The sequence below is a fragment of the Ceratotherium simum genome, chromosome 1 (genome assembly GCF_057802395.1).
Source record: "Ceratotherium simum simum isolate JZ-2026a chromosome 1, ASM5780239v1, whole genome shotgun sequence".
NCBI lineage: Eukaryota > Metazoa > Chordata > Mammalia > Perissodactyla > Rhinocerotidae > Ceratotherium > Ceratotherium simum.
This window is the reverse complement of record NC_141900.1, coordinates 80,982,183-80,999,185: the sequence shown is the minus strand read 5'-3', so window position 1 is coordinate 80,999,185 and position 17,003 is coordinate 80,982,183. Positions and strand designations below refer to the sequence as shown.

General features: G+C 36.7%; 1 protein-coding gene across 1 annotated transcript in view; it reads left to right on the top strand.

The window, feature by feature from the left end:
• The first annotated feature begins 4,161 nt into the window (after window positions 1-4,161).
• IQUB (IQ motif and ubiquitin domain containing) overlaps window positions 4,162-17,003 on the top strand; it is a 56,164-nt gene continuing 43,322 nt past the window's right edge. The window contains exons 1-6 of the mRNA XM_087430241.1: window positions 4,162-4,269; window positions 9,354-9,774; window positions 12,354-12,488; window positions 15,781-15,942; window positions 16,029-16,201; window positions 16,420-16,575. Coding sequence (XP_087286367.1) covers window positions 9,363-9,774; window positions 12,354-12,488; window positions 15,781-15,942; window positions 16,029-16,201; window positions 16,420-16,575 — 1,038 coding nt within the window. The 5' untranslated portion in view covers window positions 4,162-4,269; window positions 9,354-9,362. The remainder of the gene's footprint in view (window positions 4,270-9,353; window positions 9,775-12,353; window positions 12,489-15,780; window positions 15,943-16,028; window positions 16,202-16,419; window positions 16,576-17,003) is intronic.

Here is a 17,003-nt window from a genome sequence, read left to right as displayed (position 1 = left end):
TGATGCAGCAGTGGCAGCCATCATGTGCCACCAGGCCTCAGGTTTCATTGTGTCCTTTCCTTCTTCATTATTCCACCCCCACCTTTCCCTCAGCATTGTAGGATGGAAGAAAAGGAGCTTACTTTTGTCTTATTTCCTTTTCTAATCTTAAAGAGCAGTAAAAGTGAAGCTAATGGAGATTTTTGTTGTTACAATGCAAAGCAGATTTATTTGTGTACACAACAATGAGGATTAGGATACTAGATAAAAAGGAAAGCGGTCTTCTGTCAAATGGAGAAGATCAGGAATCTTAAGCAGCTGGCTTTGGGACCACTGCGATGGGAAGACTTGCTGTGTTGCTTTCAGAAGTTAAGTCTCTTTACCTGATGCTTCAGCAGGCTTTTCAAACAGGCCTTCCCGCTGGGCCAGCTCTTCTAAGTCCTTCGACAGCCAAGACGATATTCCAGATCGTCTATGTTCTGTTTATTTAGGAACTCTCCCATAAAGTCTGAGAGATCAGTTTCACTATTCTCAGAAGCCAAGATCTTGAGGTCTTGCAGGACCTTGCTTACGTGTTCTCCCACTGCAGAGAGGACTTCAGAGCTTGTGTGCCATTTCCCCAGTTATCTATATCAGGCCTCTTAATCACCAGAAGGCAGACGCTACCCTCACGTTTTCTCTTTCAAAAGGAGAAAATCAGCAATATTCTATATAAGAAAATTCCCACATATAGGCTAATAGCCTTTTTTTCTTCCCAGCCTCCATGGTTATATAAACAAACAGAAGTTGAAGAAACCTCCTGTGCAAGTGTGTTCAGGGGTATAGGATAAAGTAGAGTCACTGAACCAATTCACTGAACATACCATGAGTAATTTGCATCTGAGAGCAGAATTTCCTTTAAAATTCAGTACTCAATGGGATTGCAGCCTATGCTACGATAACAGTAATACTTTTGGGGAAAAAAGTAAATGAGAAGATAGAAGTCTAGTTTAGAGGAGGATGAAGTTTATTTTAAATAGAATTTACAAGAAATCAAACTGGGAATGTGATATGGGATTAGAGTTATTGACGGGGACTAAAGAAATTTATTTGAAAGTCTTTATTTAGAGGTAATAAACCAAAACTCTAGTTAGTGAGGGAATGTAGTGAATTAGCATAGACTACCCCTAAATCCCAAAGTCTTAACAAAAGTTTGTTTCTTATTCATATTACATGTCTAATCAGGGTTGGCAGTGCTCAGAAGAGTCACACAAGGCATCCTGGCTGCGGATGGTGCCATCTCAACACATGCTTCCATAGAGATAGGAGCCGGGGAAAGGGAACGTGGCAAATCACACATAGAAACGAAAAAGAAACAGAAAACCGAGGTTAAAAAAATTTTTTGAATGTGCTATAGAACTCATAAATTTAGCTGCCATGCATGGCTAATAATGAATTTTCAAAGTGATCTTTAGGTTTATATTAGCAACTAGTTTTTGGAGTGTGCTTAAATGTAATTTATGGTGGATTAGCTTCTTTCTGTATATGACTCTGTAAATGAAAAGCATTGCAGAGATTTTTTTTTGGAATTTCTCATGATCTTTTTTTTTTTTCAGGTGAACCTTTTAGGCATTTCTAAAGATAAACATTACTATTTTATGATAATATTTCATTTTACTCTCTTTTCTCTATAACAGGAGAGTTGATTCTATTTCTCAGGGTAAAACAGGTCCACAATTCCCTATCTAAATTCCAAACTCCAAAAATGTTTGCAAAGGGAAGTTTTTTCATAACTCATTTGGAAGCAAAATCTGACCTGAATTGACATAAGGCTATTTGTGGTCTTTATCCCACTTGATGTGAATATGAATATATTTTGCCACAGAAGTATTAATGTGTTTGATTCTGGACAACTTCTCCAGATCCACTGAAGGTGTTACAGAATATATAGTATATGCCCATATTACCTTTCAAAAATCTGAAAAATTCTGAATTTCAAACACATCTGTCCCTTAAGGTTTCAGAAAAGAGACTATGGTTCTGTATTTCCAGTCTCTTAACGAGCTCGCAGAGGTATTATAAAACAAATTTAATCCATATACATAATTCCAAAGCATAATTTTCAAGTCTTTGGTTTTCTACATTATTCTTCTAATTTTTTTCTAATTCATTCATTTATATCAAAATACATTTTAGCCTGAGGTAACAATGGGAAATATTTTGAAATGCTTGATTTCATAAAGCCACTAGGTGGCATCTTTGTAAAAATAAAAGCACATTAAAAGAAATGTTTATTATATAAATAAATGCTGAGATAAATAAAGGTAGATGTTTCATGAGAAATAAAGATAAGTCATTTTGGTCAATAAATCCTGAGAAAATGCATAAGTTTATCATGAAAAGTAAAATGGAAAATGATATTTTAAAATCACTTTTTTACTTTCAGAACTGAGAGTCTTTTTCCTATTGGTTGTTTTCAGCTTGCATTTACATTGATTTTGTAGAACGAAACAACTATATATTTGTGTGTGTAAATGTATGCATATGTGATTTGGATGTGTTAATAACCTTTCCAACCTGCATAGACTACCTGGGAAGCCTACCAATTAAGTTAGGCTCATATTGTAAGACTAAGTTGTACAAGATCATCTCCATAGCAAACTATAAATAAAATGTGAACATATAGTGGGTATCAAGTCACATTTAATGCTGTGAAGTACTTGAAGTTCTCTACCACTGGGTTTCTTCCCTCCATCTCCTGCCTCTATGCCTAAATCTAGTTTTTTTACAGTCCCTACTACGGATGACAGTGAATGATAAATTTACAGAGGAAACCCAGAAAAGTAAGTGTTTAAAACCAATGGAATTCTCATTACTAGTAAAATTTAAGATACATTATGATTTTGGAGATGGGAGTGGGGGAGTGTTTGGAAGAACTTGTCTGTAAACCTCCAGTCACACCTGGCTCACCCGTGAAAGACTAACCCTAGTGGTTATCTGTATTCCCTTTTTCCCCCTTTTCTCTGTTCTCCATGAATATATGGATTCATGAAGTCATTTAAATGCATTTGCTTTTTAAAAAAACCATTATTAAAGCCAATTTTATCTGAGAACATTAAAAATTTTACATTGTTCTAGTAAGAAATGTCTATTTTAAAATGGAATGAAAACTGAAAAAATGACATTGGACATTAGGAAGTTATTGGGGAGATGAGAATGCAATTTCAGGGGAAAGGTATAAAGGAGTGAAGACATTGAACTTTATGAAGGAGGAATGGACCCGTATTATACATAACAAAAATTTTAATTTTATTACTTAATCTTACATCCTTTTTAAATATCAAAGGGTGTTAAATTAAACACAGTAGCATAGAATGGTGGTTTAAAATCGAGGGCCTGGAGTCAGACTGCTTGGGTTTAATCCTGGCTACCCCACTAAACGAGAGTTTCCTCATTTGTAAAATGGGGCTAATCACAGTTCTTCCTTAATAAAATCACTGTAAGGATTAAATTAGAAATATAAGTTAAGTGCTTAGTAACAAATAATAATAAATGTTAGCTATTATTATGAAGCCACAAAAAGTGTGCTACTACATTTACAATAGGAACATAATTGATTCTTTCCCCTAATAATATGTGCGTCTTTAAAAATCTCAGTTTAAAGAATTTATAGTGATATAAAAATATCTTTATAATTCAGTGATTAACAAAAGCTTTGCTTCTCGTGATTTAAAGAAGAGTTATTTAACAGCTCCTGTCTGCCTTTTCTCTTTGGCTGCCAGGAAGCTAAGAGCCAAGTTCTAAATTTAGCAAAAGCAAGTAGGCACCTACTGTTGTAAAACTGGGTTCTCCTTTGTCAAGGTCTTAACTCTTACTTCGTATTCACATTTTCTCTAATCCTGACTTTTTATAGCTACAAGCGCAAACTGCTATCAGTGTTTGGTTTGGAGAACCGTACCCTGTTACGAATGTAAAAGGGATCTTGGCAAGTTGCCAATCGAGGTAAGAGGCAGGCACTACCTTCTCCGCCACCTCTCCCCGCCCTCCTTTGCCGCATTTCTTCGCCCCGCCCTCCTCTGTCTCCTTTCTTCTCCCCGCCCCCTCGCCCCCTGGCTCCGCCCCTCCCCTCCGCCTTGCTCCTTTTCAGCGCGGGTCCCGCCCCTTCTCGCGGCCGCTGTGCCGGGTTGGGAGGAGATGGCGTCAGGGCCGTTGCTAGGATACGGCCGGCAACAGAGAATCCGGCGAGTGGGACGCTGCTTCCTAAGAGCCGGAGAAACCGCTTCGACCCGAGTAGCTGCGTTTCTTAGTCAGGTAGGAGGACAGGTTCTGGCTGCCCTCTCCTGGCCCGAGGCTTAGACCGGCCTTGAGTCAGTGACTGCGGCGCTAGACTCCGAGGACTCCGTGCGGGGCGCTGATCCCCTGGGCTCTGGGGACTGCTTGGCCGCTCGAGAGTGTTCCACCTTTACTTTAAAAACCGTGCAAAGCATCCCATCTTTCTTGGTTCCTTTTCTGTCTCCTTTTCTCTGATTTGGGATTCAGAAGCCACAGCATCAAGCTAGGAGGTGTACCTGGAGGACCGCTCACTCCGAATGCTTATCACAGTAATAGTGCAGAAGCAAGACCATCTGTGTGTGTAACCCAGATCTGGCATTAGAAAACTTTTAGCCCTCCATGGTGAGCATTTTCAGTCTTGAGTAAATAGAGGGCTTTCCGACCTTCTTCACTGGCATTCTCACTCCTCTCCACCCATGGTCTTCGCTGTGCCTCTTAAAAAACTTAGCAAGTCTATTTGGTAGAAGGCAAAACTGGATCCCCGTCTTACTACTTACACTAGATATCTAGAACATTCTAGATATAGCAATGAAATTATGCATGGTAGGTGAAAGGGGGACTTTTTTTGTATGCAATCATAATAGAAACTTTTTTCTTTTTAAACAATTTTTTTTAAGATTAAAACATTTAAGTTTGGATAGACAATACATAAAAAGAAAAAGTTACCTTCTAGAGGTATTCTATGCATGTACAAATATGTAGTTGTACCTGTAACATTGCACATACTGGTCTGTGCTTTTGTTGGAGGAGGTCATCCAGAGGACGTGACTGCTGGTTCACCCATGAACTGGATGGGGCAGTGGGAGGCTCCTTACCCCCTCCCTTGTCCTGGGAATGTGGGTACCTTCTACCCACTGTTCCTGTACTAGGATGGGCTTCAAGGATTGAGCCTTGAGAGAGTAATGTGTTATTGAGACCATCTGAACTGTATATGTGGCTGAACCCAGTTAAGGCCTCTGTATAAACTCAAGACTCTGGTGGGTGGGTGCGGAGATCTACTGTCTCGCAGCTGTGGAAGACAAGCCTCATAGTAAGTCCCCTTGCTTAGTAAACCTGCCACCTATGAGTCTAGAGTGGTTTGCCTCTTTCTTCAGACTCTCCTTGCCCTCCATGTACAGGGTGCAGTTTCAGATTTCACCCAAGGAACTCTAAAGGTTGTGAACCAACAACTTTGCTTTTTCACTTAATTGAATCATGCCTTTAGAATTGGCTTCTTCACTTAGCATAATTGATTTGAGATTCATCTATGTTGTTATGTGTATCAATAGTTTATTCCTTTCTATTGGTGAGTAGTATTCCATTTTATAAATGTAAAAATAGTATGTGTATCTGATGCTGGCCCTGATATCTGTTCCCCTATGTTAAACCCGGCATATATGGGGTTAAAACCCAAAACACCCATCCGCTTCCCTGCTTCTCTAGTTACATTCATATGTAAATATTGGTTTCTTTAAGCTTTGTATCCACCCCACCCCACCCCACACACACTACCACAGTAAGTAGAAGTTACAAATTGTTAAAAGCCCAGGTGGCCTCACTCTGGGCTCACACTGAAGTTTTGGCTAATTATGGGTTCTTGAGGTTTGTTACAGGGAAACTGATATCCAGAGTATATCAAGAAGCTGAAGCTTCCCAGACCCCAGCTGGTCAGCTTCCGGGTGCCAGAATCCATCACCCATCATGGAGGCAGACAACCAAGGACACCCACCTCTGGATTCCCTTATCTTGCCATCCTCCGCACTGCAAGCAGCCTCACACGGCCAAATGTAGGCTGGAGGGAGAGTACCAACCAGCAAGGCCACAGGCTCCTGCTCCCTACAAGCTGCTGCATTCCTTACAACCTTTAAAAACCCTTGTGTCCCAACTTTCGAGGCGATGAATTTGAGGACTGACTCTGGCTGACTCTGGCCTCCCTGCTGATGTCACCCAAAATAAACCCCTTTCCTTGCCGTAAGCCTGGCGTTCCAGGTTTTGTTTGGCCCCCTTGTGTGGCTGGTAAAAAAAACCTGTGTTTGCGTTCAGTAACATATCCGTTCCTCAACTAAGAAACGTTTGTGTTGTTTCCAGTCTTGAGTGATTAAGAACAAAGCCTTTATAAACCTCTGTGTACAGGTTTTCTGTGAATGTAGTTTTTCATGCCACTTGGGTAAAGGACACAGATTGCTGGATCATATGATAATGTATGACCCATTTTATGTAAACATACATAAAATAATGTATGTTTAATTTTATAAGAAAACAATTATCCCAATGTTGTACCAATTTTCATTTCCACCATCAGGGTATAAGAGCTCCACTTGTCTTCACGCTCACCAGCACTTGGTATTGTTGGCCTAAGAAAAATATTTTAACTATTCTTATAGGTGTGTCGCGGACTCTCGTTGTGATTTGAAGTTGCGTTGTCTAATGACTAATGATATTGAGCGTCGTGTCATGTGCTTATTCTCAGGGCCAGGACTAGAGTGAGGCAACTGAGGCAAGCAGGTCCAGAATTTCAGGAGGCATTTCTTCTCAGGTACAAGTCCACGTGTAGAGCAGTGCGGGGGCTGCCTCTGCCTCCGTCTAGTCCTGGCTTATTTGCCTTCTGTTTATGTTCTTTGGTGACATGTCTGTTTAAATCCTTTACTCATTTTTTTTCTTATTATTGAGTTTTGAGAGTTTCCTGTATATTCTGGATACAATCTTTTATCAGATATGACTTTTGCAAAAAAGTTATCTCCCAGTCTATGGTTTGTCTTTTTATTCTTCTAGTTGTGTTTTTTGAATAGCAGAAGTTCTTGATGTTATTACTGTTGCTGTTTTAAAAGATGCTATCCAGACCATTTTGAGGAAATGATGACCCACCAGAGAGAAAAAAACAGTACCTCAGACTCTCCAAAAAGCGCAGATGAGTATGTTGCTAGGAGTTAGGGCTTCCTTATGATTCTTTCTTTCTAATCAGGCCATTAAGCTCTGTTATGGGAGAAAAAGAACCAAAAGGAAGATTTTTTTGTGGGTGAGAGCCTAAAGAGATTCCTTGAACTTTTTAAAAATTGGATTTTTGTTCTTTTTTTTCTCATTTCACTTTTTTTCTCTTTATTGTTTTGGAATTTTAAAACTTTCAGTTCTTTTATTGGTTGTACTTGAAATTTAACTATTCATATTTAGCAAAGTCTAGGGTTAAGAATATCATATCCCTCAATTTTGTAAACAGTATAAGGATTTGAGAATAGTTTATTCTTATCTTTCTCTTCCCAATTACATATTATTATTGTTTAACATTTCAGTTTTCTACTACTATTTTGTGTTGACACTATTTGTTTGGGTTTACCCGTGTGTTTCTGATTTGTTTGCCTTTCCTTCGTGCACTCGAGACTTCCACTGGGCCCATTTCCTCCTTCTTCAAGTATATCCTTTAGAGCAGATATCTTAGTGGTAACTTATTTTAAATGTTTCTGTTTTCTTTCTTGAAAGATAATCTTGCTGGGTGCACAAGTCTAAGTTGATAGTTGTCTTCTTTTAATTAGTCGATTGTTGCCTTGGCTTCTATGTTTCTGATGAGAAATCTGCAGTAATTTTACTTTTCTTTGTATTAATGTCAGCAAATTAATATGATTCAAAACAGTAGGTGATATGTCCTTTATCACAGTTTGCTTTCCAGACCTTCTCTTTGTTATTCTGTAATTTAATTACAGTGTGGATGGCAATGAATTATTTTTATTTATCTGTTAGGTATATATTTATGTTGTGTTTCCTGGATCTCTGGATCCATATTTTTCTTAGTTTTGAAAACTTCTCAGCCATTACCTTTTAAAATATTTCCTCTCTTCCATCTTTCTGTTTTCTTCTGGGATTCCAATTTGACACATGCTAGATCAGGGACTGGCAGACTTTTTCTGAAAAGGGCTTCACAGGCCACATACAGTCTCTATTGCATATTCTTTGTTGTTTTTTATTTTAACAATACAAAACCATTCTTAGCTCACAGCAAAGATATATCCTTAGCAGAAAAATATGCTAGACTTTCTTTATCTGTTTTCCATGTCTCTTAATCTCTCATATTTTTCATATCCTTATCTCTTTGCAGCATTCTATATAAAATCTTTTTATCTTCCAGTTAATCTTCAATGCTAATGCTATATTCATTGAATTCAACAAGTATATATTTTTATTCCAGATATTCCTTTTTTTTTTTGAAATTTGTCATCTAGTAGCCAGAGAACTTCACTGGCTGAGGTTAACTTTTTTCTCCATAAGGATTTGTGCTTGGAGTAGAAGTCCCAAACACAGCTTTCCCACCTCACTACTGTTCCAAATTTTAATCTTCCCCGTTGTTGCCACAGAAATGGACCTCAAGGCCACTTCTTCTATCCCCACTTCCTGGCTGCCAGCTGCTATAGGTACTGGCTCCTTAATGCTCTGATCTAGCTCCTACCTCTGCAGCTTGGCTCTGGGCTGCTCTAGCCCACCTGGCCCAAGCTCCTGGATGCTGTCACACCATCTCCCAAGCCAAAGATCTTGCTGTAGCTCAGACCCTACTCACCTCCAAGATCAACCCATGTTTGTTTGTTGATGTGTTTGTTCTGTGGGGCAGAGGTCAGTGGGGACCTCTGCTACAATTTGTGAGAGCAAAGCTGCTACAAAGAGTGTGTCCTATCTAGGATATAGTTGCTGCTGAGTTGGTAAGTTCCTTGGAGCTTCTAATCAGTTGTAATGCCAGAGGGATAAATCCCGTGTTAGTTTTGTATTTAGAAAAAGAGTTATTCAAAAAGTCCTTCTTTCACAAGGCATTGTTCATTGAATAAGGAAGAGATGAAAATATATTTTAAAATATTTTTCACAGAAGATTAATCTCAAATTTGTTGTGTTCTGAGGTTATCTTTTTGGTACATATTTTTACTTTCTGTGGTGTTTTTATTAAAAATTCACCAATGTTTTACCTGATACCATTACTAGGATAATTAATATTTAAAAAAATAATGAGCAACATTGTAGTATATTATGAACATAACTGTAAACCAGCAATGAATTTGATATTTGGTGTAGAAATTTTTATGTGTAGTAAATGTATTTATTTTTTTCAGTTCAGGAAAATGTCTGATCAGGAGGAGGAAGAATTTAGTGCTCAGAATGTTGTTGATGCATCAGAAGAAAGTGAAGATGCTTTTGAGACTATCAATATTCCAGTTTCCTCAGAAGAGCATCCAGAGTCAAATCAAACTGGAGGCCATGAATCTGAATTAGAACCATCTGGTGTTGAGGAGCGGAGTGGCCAGAGCTCTTCAAGCCTGGAACTAAGGGATAAAGAACAGGCCTCGGAAGAGGTTATGTCACCTGAACTCGTTTCATATTCTCCAAGTCATGAAAAGCCCTATCTAATTAATTCTGATAGTGCAATGCAGTCAGCCAAACAGTATTCAAATGATGGTTCTCTGACATTTCTGGATAAAATAAAGGCTATAAAGGAATCTCTGAAAACATCAATGAAAGATTCTTTAGCAACAGGTATTACCTAGGGAAGACAGGATATTTCTTTTCCTCTTTTTTCGTTGTGTGTGAGGAAGACTGACCCCTGAGCTAACATCTGTTGCCAATCTTCCTCTTTTTGCTCGAGGAAGATTGTCCCTGAGCTAACATCTGTCTGTGCCAGTCCTCCTCTATTTCGTATGTGGGTCACCACCACAGCATGGCTTGACGAGTGGTGCGTCGGTCTGTGCCTGGGTTCCGAACCCACAAACCCTGGGCCACCAAAGCAGAACACGTGAACTTAACTGTTACACCGCCAAGTTGGCCCCTTCTTTTCCTCATTTTGAAGAATGAGTGCTTTTTCTTGTTTGTTTTTGCTCGAAGATTTATTTTATATTTGATATTACTTTCCCTTATCCTCTAAACTTCTGTAGCTACACTACTTGAATCTCTTAATTATCTGTGAAGCTTCTCTATTCTGCAGTATCTATTCTCCCTAAATAAATGAACATCATTAAATTTTAAGTTGGTATTTATCTGTTTTTCCCAAATAAAGTAGCTTTTAAAATGTTTAGGGACCTTGGAAAACAGTAGACAAATTCTTGAGTATAATTGTAACTCTTTTGCATGCCACTTTGGAATTCATTTTACATAGCTAGCAAGAGGTGGCATGGGAACTTGATTCCAGATTTTCTATTTTCATATCCAGTGCTCATTCCATATATCTTATTGCTTTTACGTATTTCCATATTTCTGCTTAGTGTTAACCTTATATTTAACTTCAGAAAAATCATTGTTGTCTTCCATTATTGGTTAATTTTAAAGACATAATGTCGATGGCATGTAGGAGTTATTACTTCATTGTTGGTAACAAAGCAGAGGGGAACAGCAACAAAGTGGTTTCACAGAGAACCATTTGACTTGCGTGGTTAGCTGACTGCTCCGTCTCCCCGTTGTCCATCAGTTTTGGGAGAGTGTCCATCCACAGAGTAGAGAACGTGAGCCATCATTTAACAGCAATAACAGAAGCTTAGTTTGGCTGGTAAAATGTAGCTTTTGAATCCACTGGGGTAGCTTACCCTTGTGTGGTGTGTCCATACAAATTAAAGAATAAAAAGGAGGAAGGAGAAGAAATTAATCAAGCCCAATTATACCTAACTGAAGCTGTTATCTTCCAATTTCATGATTCAGTGTAAATTTGGGCTCTATTTTTTCGTATTTCTCTGATTCCCTGATATTGTAGCTTATAACAAACACATGGTGATTTAAAAAAGTTGTCTTGGGCCTCTACTTCCTGAGGCACACAAATTCCGTAATGCATCTCCCTTTCCCAAAGCTTAGGAAGTCACTGCTATGAAAATTTTAAAATATATTAATTATAGAATTTTGAATGCATAAAACAACTAAAATAGCCTTCTGATAATTTAACATCTGTGAAAGTGTTCTCTTTGTTGATACAGAACTGTGAAAACAAGTTTTAACAAACTCAAAGAACCCTTAGCATTGAGTGCCTAGTTCAATTTCATCATGGGATTATTGATAAATGTCTCATTTAGCTTTATGGAAACTGTCATGTCAGGCATCTAGAAATATACAAAACGTTTTTGGCCCACAGTGTACACTCTATATTCCATCTTATTACATTTTCTCCTTTAAAATTTAAAATCTGTAGATGTAAAAGAAAAAAGTTTACCCCCTAATAATTAGTTTTTAAATACTATATTTCCTTCATATAATTTATGAATAGATAATCGTTTTATAATAACAGTTTTTCTTTATGTTTAACATTTTGAGGGTCTTGATTTCTATTTTGTAGAGTAGGAAGTGAGCCACATAATGTCCATTTTTGTGAAAAGTAGATTTTCAGGTAGTTATTCCAGATATTGGTAATAAACAGTGATTTTCTGTTTTGCATTTTGACAACTATAGACATAAATCAATTATGGGAAGAAGCATGGACTTAGTACTAGATATCTTTTATAGTTGCAAGGTCAAAGAAAACTTTCTTTGAAAATTTCCCTATTAGTTTTTCTTAACTTCATGAACACACACTGATTTACTGACGTGTGATGCCAATATGTAATCAAAGCATGCACATTTCTAAGTTTAGGGACACCCTCTGGTCTCAGGGTGTCCCTTTCCAACACTCACTACACAAAAATGCTTAGTTTTCTGAGATGTTTCCTATGTAACATCTTAGTAATATATACCAGATATTGGGAATCTTTAAAAGCAATTTAGTTTTATTTCCTAATTCTTGTACTGTTCTGAGTGAGGAGGTAAACCAAACCTGCACTGACCCTCATAGCAGGGAATGGAAGAGAGATCTGAACTTGGGGCTGGAGTTTGGAGAGCAAGTGTTGACCATTGATGCTAATTCTTGAGATTCTAGCAAAATTCTTGAGATTTTCAAAGCAAAAGTTTGCAACTGAATATTGGTTGCTTCTCATAGAAAATGGACAGTATCTCTTATCGTGGAGGTGCAGTGGGGGAACGTGGCAGAAGCAACCTGCACGCTGTGTGGTTAAAAATTGTCCCATGATTCTCCATCTGCTTGTGGACTGGGTTGCTGACTCTTGCTTTTGACTACGATTCGTTCTTTTCTCTTTTATCTACAGTAAAAGTTGTACTTCTTCCTGTGGGCCAGGAAATTGTAATGCCTTTTAAAATTGACACCATTTTTAAATACCTCAAGGATCATTTTTCATCCTTATTAAGTGTCCCACCTGATGTACTGCAGATAAGATGTTCAGGTAAGCTTGGAGGTTAATAAAACCTATCAAGGCTTCTTTAGTTTTGACGTTTAAATTATCAAGATCTTTGACTTGTTAAACTAAATATCTTTTTTATGTTGTTGTAAAATTCGAATGTTTAATTTGTTTTCAAAACTTAACTATATTAATGAAAATAAATTATATTTAGACCCCCTTCAATATTTGAACATCTTCATACAACTATAACAGTGCTTTCAAAAGACATTTTGTAAAAGATATTAACTTTACAATTAAAACATGTTTTAAAAATGGTGGAACATTAAAGAACATTAAATTAGTCTGAACTATATCTCATAATGCTGAGAGGTATGCTGTTCTTTGTCGAATTAACTATGTTTGTATTCAAAATAACACAGCTTTTAACTAAAGACAATTGTTTCTTGTCCATTTCAACATATTTAGTGTTTGAACATTATATTGTGGTTTTGCATTCATTCCTTGCATAAAAATGTGCCCTGATATTTTTATTGAGGACATACTTTGTTCTTAATACATTGCTAAGAATTGAAGATGTAAAAAAACGTGAAACAAATCTCTATTCTCAAGTTGTTTACAGACTAGTAAGGAAGAAGATGCATGCAATAGTTACCACATAGTGTGTAAATGTTTTAATGGAGATATGCACAAAAAGCTATGAGAACAGGGAGGAGGGAAACTGGGAGATTCTAGAAAGCTTCATTTAATAAAAGTGATAATACTTGTGCTAAGTGCCAAGGAGATGAGAAAAGCTGGGACTTTTGGAAAGTGGTAAGTTTAGAGTGGCTGAAGTAGATTATATGTGGGGAGTGGAAGGAAATGAGGTTGAAAAAAATAGATGATGCATGAGCATGTATAGAATACGAAAAGGACTGAAAATCGTTTGTCTATCAGTCTTGTGTATGTCAAGGTCAATTCTCATTCCATGATGTTCAAGTTTATTTATGTTTTGTGGGCAGTGTTGAGCAGCCCGCTTTATATTAGCCTTGTGTCATGAGAGGGTGCAGTCTTTGTAACTGTGATAGAGTTAACCAGACTAACATAGCTAAATAAATGTTTCTGTAGAATATGTCTGCACAGATCCTAATGTTTTAGTATAAAAAATTTTGATATTAACTTATCAAAATGCCACAAAAAGTTTCCAGGGAATAAGAACATTTTTTGTGGGAAAATCCTAAGTGCTAAAAAGGAGTAAGCCATACCTATCAAGTTCTTCCTCTTTGCCAAATCAGAGAAGTACAATTTCAAAATTATTTTTAGAAAACTATTATAATGAATCTGCTCTAATAGTAAGATGCTCATGTATTCAAACAGCTGCTTGGTTGGGGAAACAAAGCTAAAATTTAAATAATTATTAGTAATAATAATGATCATGTTGATGATGATAGTCAATTTATTGAGCACTTACTATGTGCTACTCATTCTACAAAATGTTCTGCTTACATTATCACAATCTGCACAAGAACCCTTTGAGGTAGGTATTATGATTATTTACTTCTTTTTGAGAGAAGGAAACTAAAGCTTGGAGAACTTGTGAAAATTCACAGGTAATAAGTGGCAGAATCTGAACTTAAATATAGTTCAAAACTGGAGAAGAGAGAGTGCGTTGAGACTGGAGTAGCTGGCCAGTGGTACCTAAGAATCTCTCTGTTCTTTGCACTTCGTGACCTTTCTTCTTTATGTGTAAGTACCAGGCATCACCACTGGGTAACAGGCTTGATTCTATGTCAACCACCCTTTAAGATAGGTGTTTTCTTCTAGTACTAGAACTGGAGTTTAAGTTTGGCGGGACTAAGCCTACTATAAAAACAAGTAGAGGAATGAGCAGGGCTCTGGGAATCTGTATTAGTTTCCTATGGCCGTTGTAACAATTAACCAAAAACTTAGTAACTTAAAATAACACATTATTTCTCTTATAGTTCTGAAGACCAGAAATCCTAAATCAATTTCACTCAGATAAAGTCAAAAGGTCAGCAGGGCCATTCTCCCTCTGGAGGTTCTGGGGAGAATCTGCTTCCTTGTCTTTTCCAGCTTCTAGAGTTGTATTCCTTGCATTCATTGACTCATAGTCTCTATCCTCCATCTTCAAAGCCAGTAGCACTGCATCTTCAAATCTCTATCTGCTTCTGTTATATCATCTTCTCCTCTGTAGTCAAATCTCCCTCTTCCTTCCTGTTATAAGGGTGCTTGTGCTTACACGTAGGGAGCACCTGGATAATCCAGGATAATCTCTCCATCTCTAAATCCTTAATTTAATAAAATCTGCAGTCATTTTTGCCATATAAGATAACATTCATAGCTTCTGGGGATTAGGACATGGATATATTTTGGGGTCATTATTCAAACTATCATGAAACCCATATAACATTCATGTTAGTTTTTTAAATTAAGAATTTAGGTTGTGAAATTGAAACGCAAAGATCTTTGAATGTGCTTTCTTGAACATAGCTAAAATAGACTAGTGGCATCTGATATATTTCTAAGAATGAGTATAACAAAACCTTTGCTTTGTTCAAATTTCTAATTATAGTTTAGGAAGACTGTACATTGGAAGATTGATATAGATTCTATCAATAAAGTTTCCATGATACAAAACAGCACTGAATAACGTTATACATATTTTTGTATGCCTTAAAATAGAGAAATAAAATGAGTCAATTTATAGAATAAACCAATGTGGGGGAGGGTAGAAGTTGAAGCAATACAACATGAAAATAAGGTGATGTACACTTTTTCCAGCGTAAAACTGAGACTTAACTCCACCTTGGCATGAATTAATTTATATGAATTTTTGATTATAGAAACAAAAAGGAAGAGATTCTTTGGAATTCTGAGTAGATACTTTTCTGCACTGGAGAGAGGGTTGGGTATTAAAATAATCAGAGTTTCTTTGATATGGATATGTCTTGTACTTACATATAACACGTTGTGATTTTTTAGAGAGTCAATGTTTAGAATATGATTTTGCCCATATTATAGAATATGTTTTTTTTATTTTTAAATGTTTATAGAGTTGCATGGTTAATATAGATTTATATTTCTGATGAGTTGAGAATTGTAGCTTTGCTTTGCTTATAATGCTGACTTCTTGCTCAAGAGTACCCCCTTAATTTTTCCCATGGTGGAGTTTTCTGTACTAACATAACAGCAGGAGGAGGATACCATCAATACTCTATTTGATGATTAAACAATATGTGTTCATATAAGCACCTTTGATGTTTTCTATCCCCTTGAAATGAGTACATATATTCATTTCTTTGTCATAACACTTCTTATAATTTTATCTCATTTTTAGGAATGATTCTTAAAAATAATGAGACTCTACTACAACATGGAGTGAAGGCACAGGATATTGTACAAGTGGAAATCTTTTCTACACATCCAGATCGATATCCAATCAAAAGAATAGATGGATTAAATGACGTCTCTCAAATCATAACTGTCAGAGTGCAAACTGGTTAGTTATTTGATATTTTTTAGATAAAGTATTTTAGAGTTCCTTTGTAGTTGAACTTTCATTCAGTCTTGGTTTTATCTCCTCAGGCATTGATCAGTACCAGGAGGTAGCTGTTGAGATTATAAAATCTGACTTTCACAAACCATATCTTGGTGGATTCAGACATAAAATAACAGGAATAGAATATCATAATGCTGGAACACAAACTGTACCTAAAAAGATTCTTGAAAAACATAATGTATTGTGTAGGGATACACAGGTAATATTTTTATTTTTCCATGTAGCTTTTTGAAGCTACAGAATCAACACATGCTGTACTGTATACCTCTCTAAAATTGAAGTCTTCTAAAGAATTATATGACAATTAGAATAATTAAATTAAGAAAATTAACTTAAATATGTAGGGAAATATGCTCTTTACTCACTTATATGTGTATGTAGTGGACATTTATTTAAATCTTTTTGTTTTTATTTTAGACAGTTTTTCAGAGACAAAAGTTCCAACAAACTACAAATACAACATCCACACAGATGACTAAAATTGGTGTATATGTATCAAATATGACTGATAAACTGGTAATACCAGGAAAATATTTTTCAGCAGAAGAATACCATGCTCAAAGATTAGAGGCGGTAAGATAACTTTTATTATGGGTAAATACTAAAAATTAAATGTATGAGCCAATTGTTCGGTGAGTCTGTGTATGTTTCCCTAAGCCGTACTAGCTTGCGAAAGAACTCACATGAGTCTTGTTAAAGAAAAAATTATTTTTAACACTTGTTAAAGATGATAAGGCAGAATTTATTTAAGAGGAGCTACTACAATGGAGTTTTATAGTAGGGAAGGGAGATCGGGCTCAACTCAGAATGCAACAAGGAAAAGTGGGAATTTATAGCCAAGGAGCAGGGTAGTGGTCAGTGGATGGGAAATTATTAAGAGAAAACATCAGAGTAAGGGAGGATTCTGGCTAAATCAACCTAACAGGATTTTTGCTGAAGGCAAGCCAGAGTCATGAGGCATTAACTTGGGGATGGCGGAAGATAAGGAACCTGATCAAATA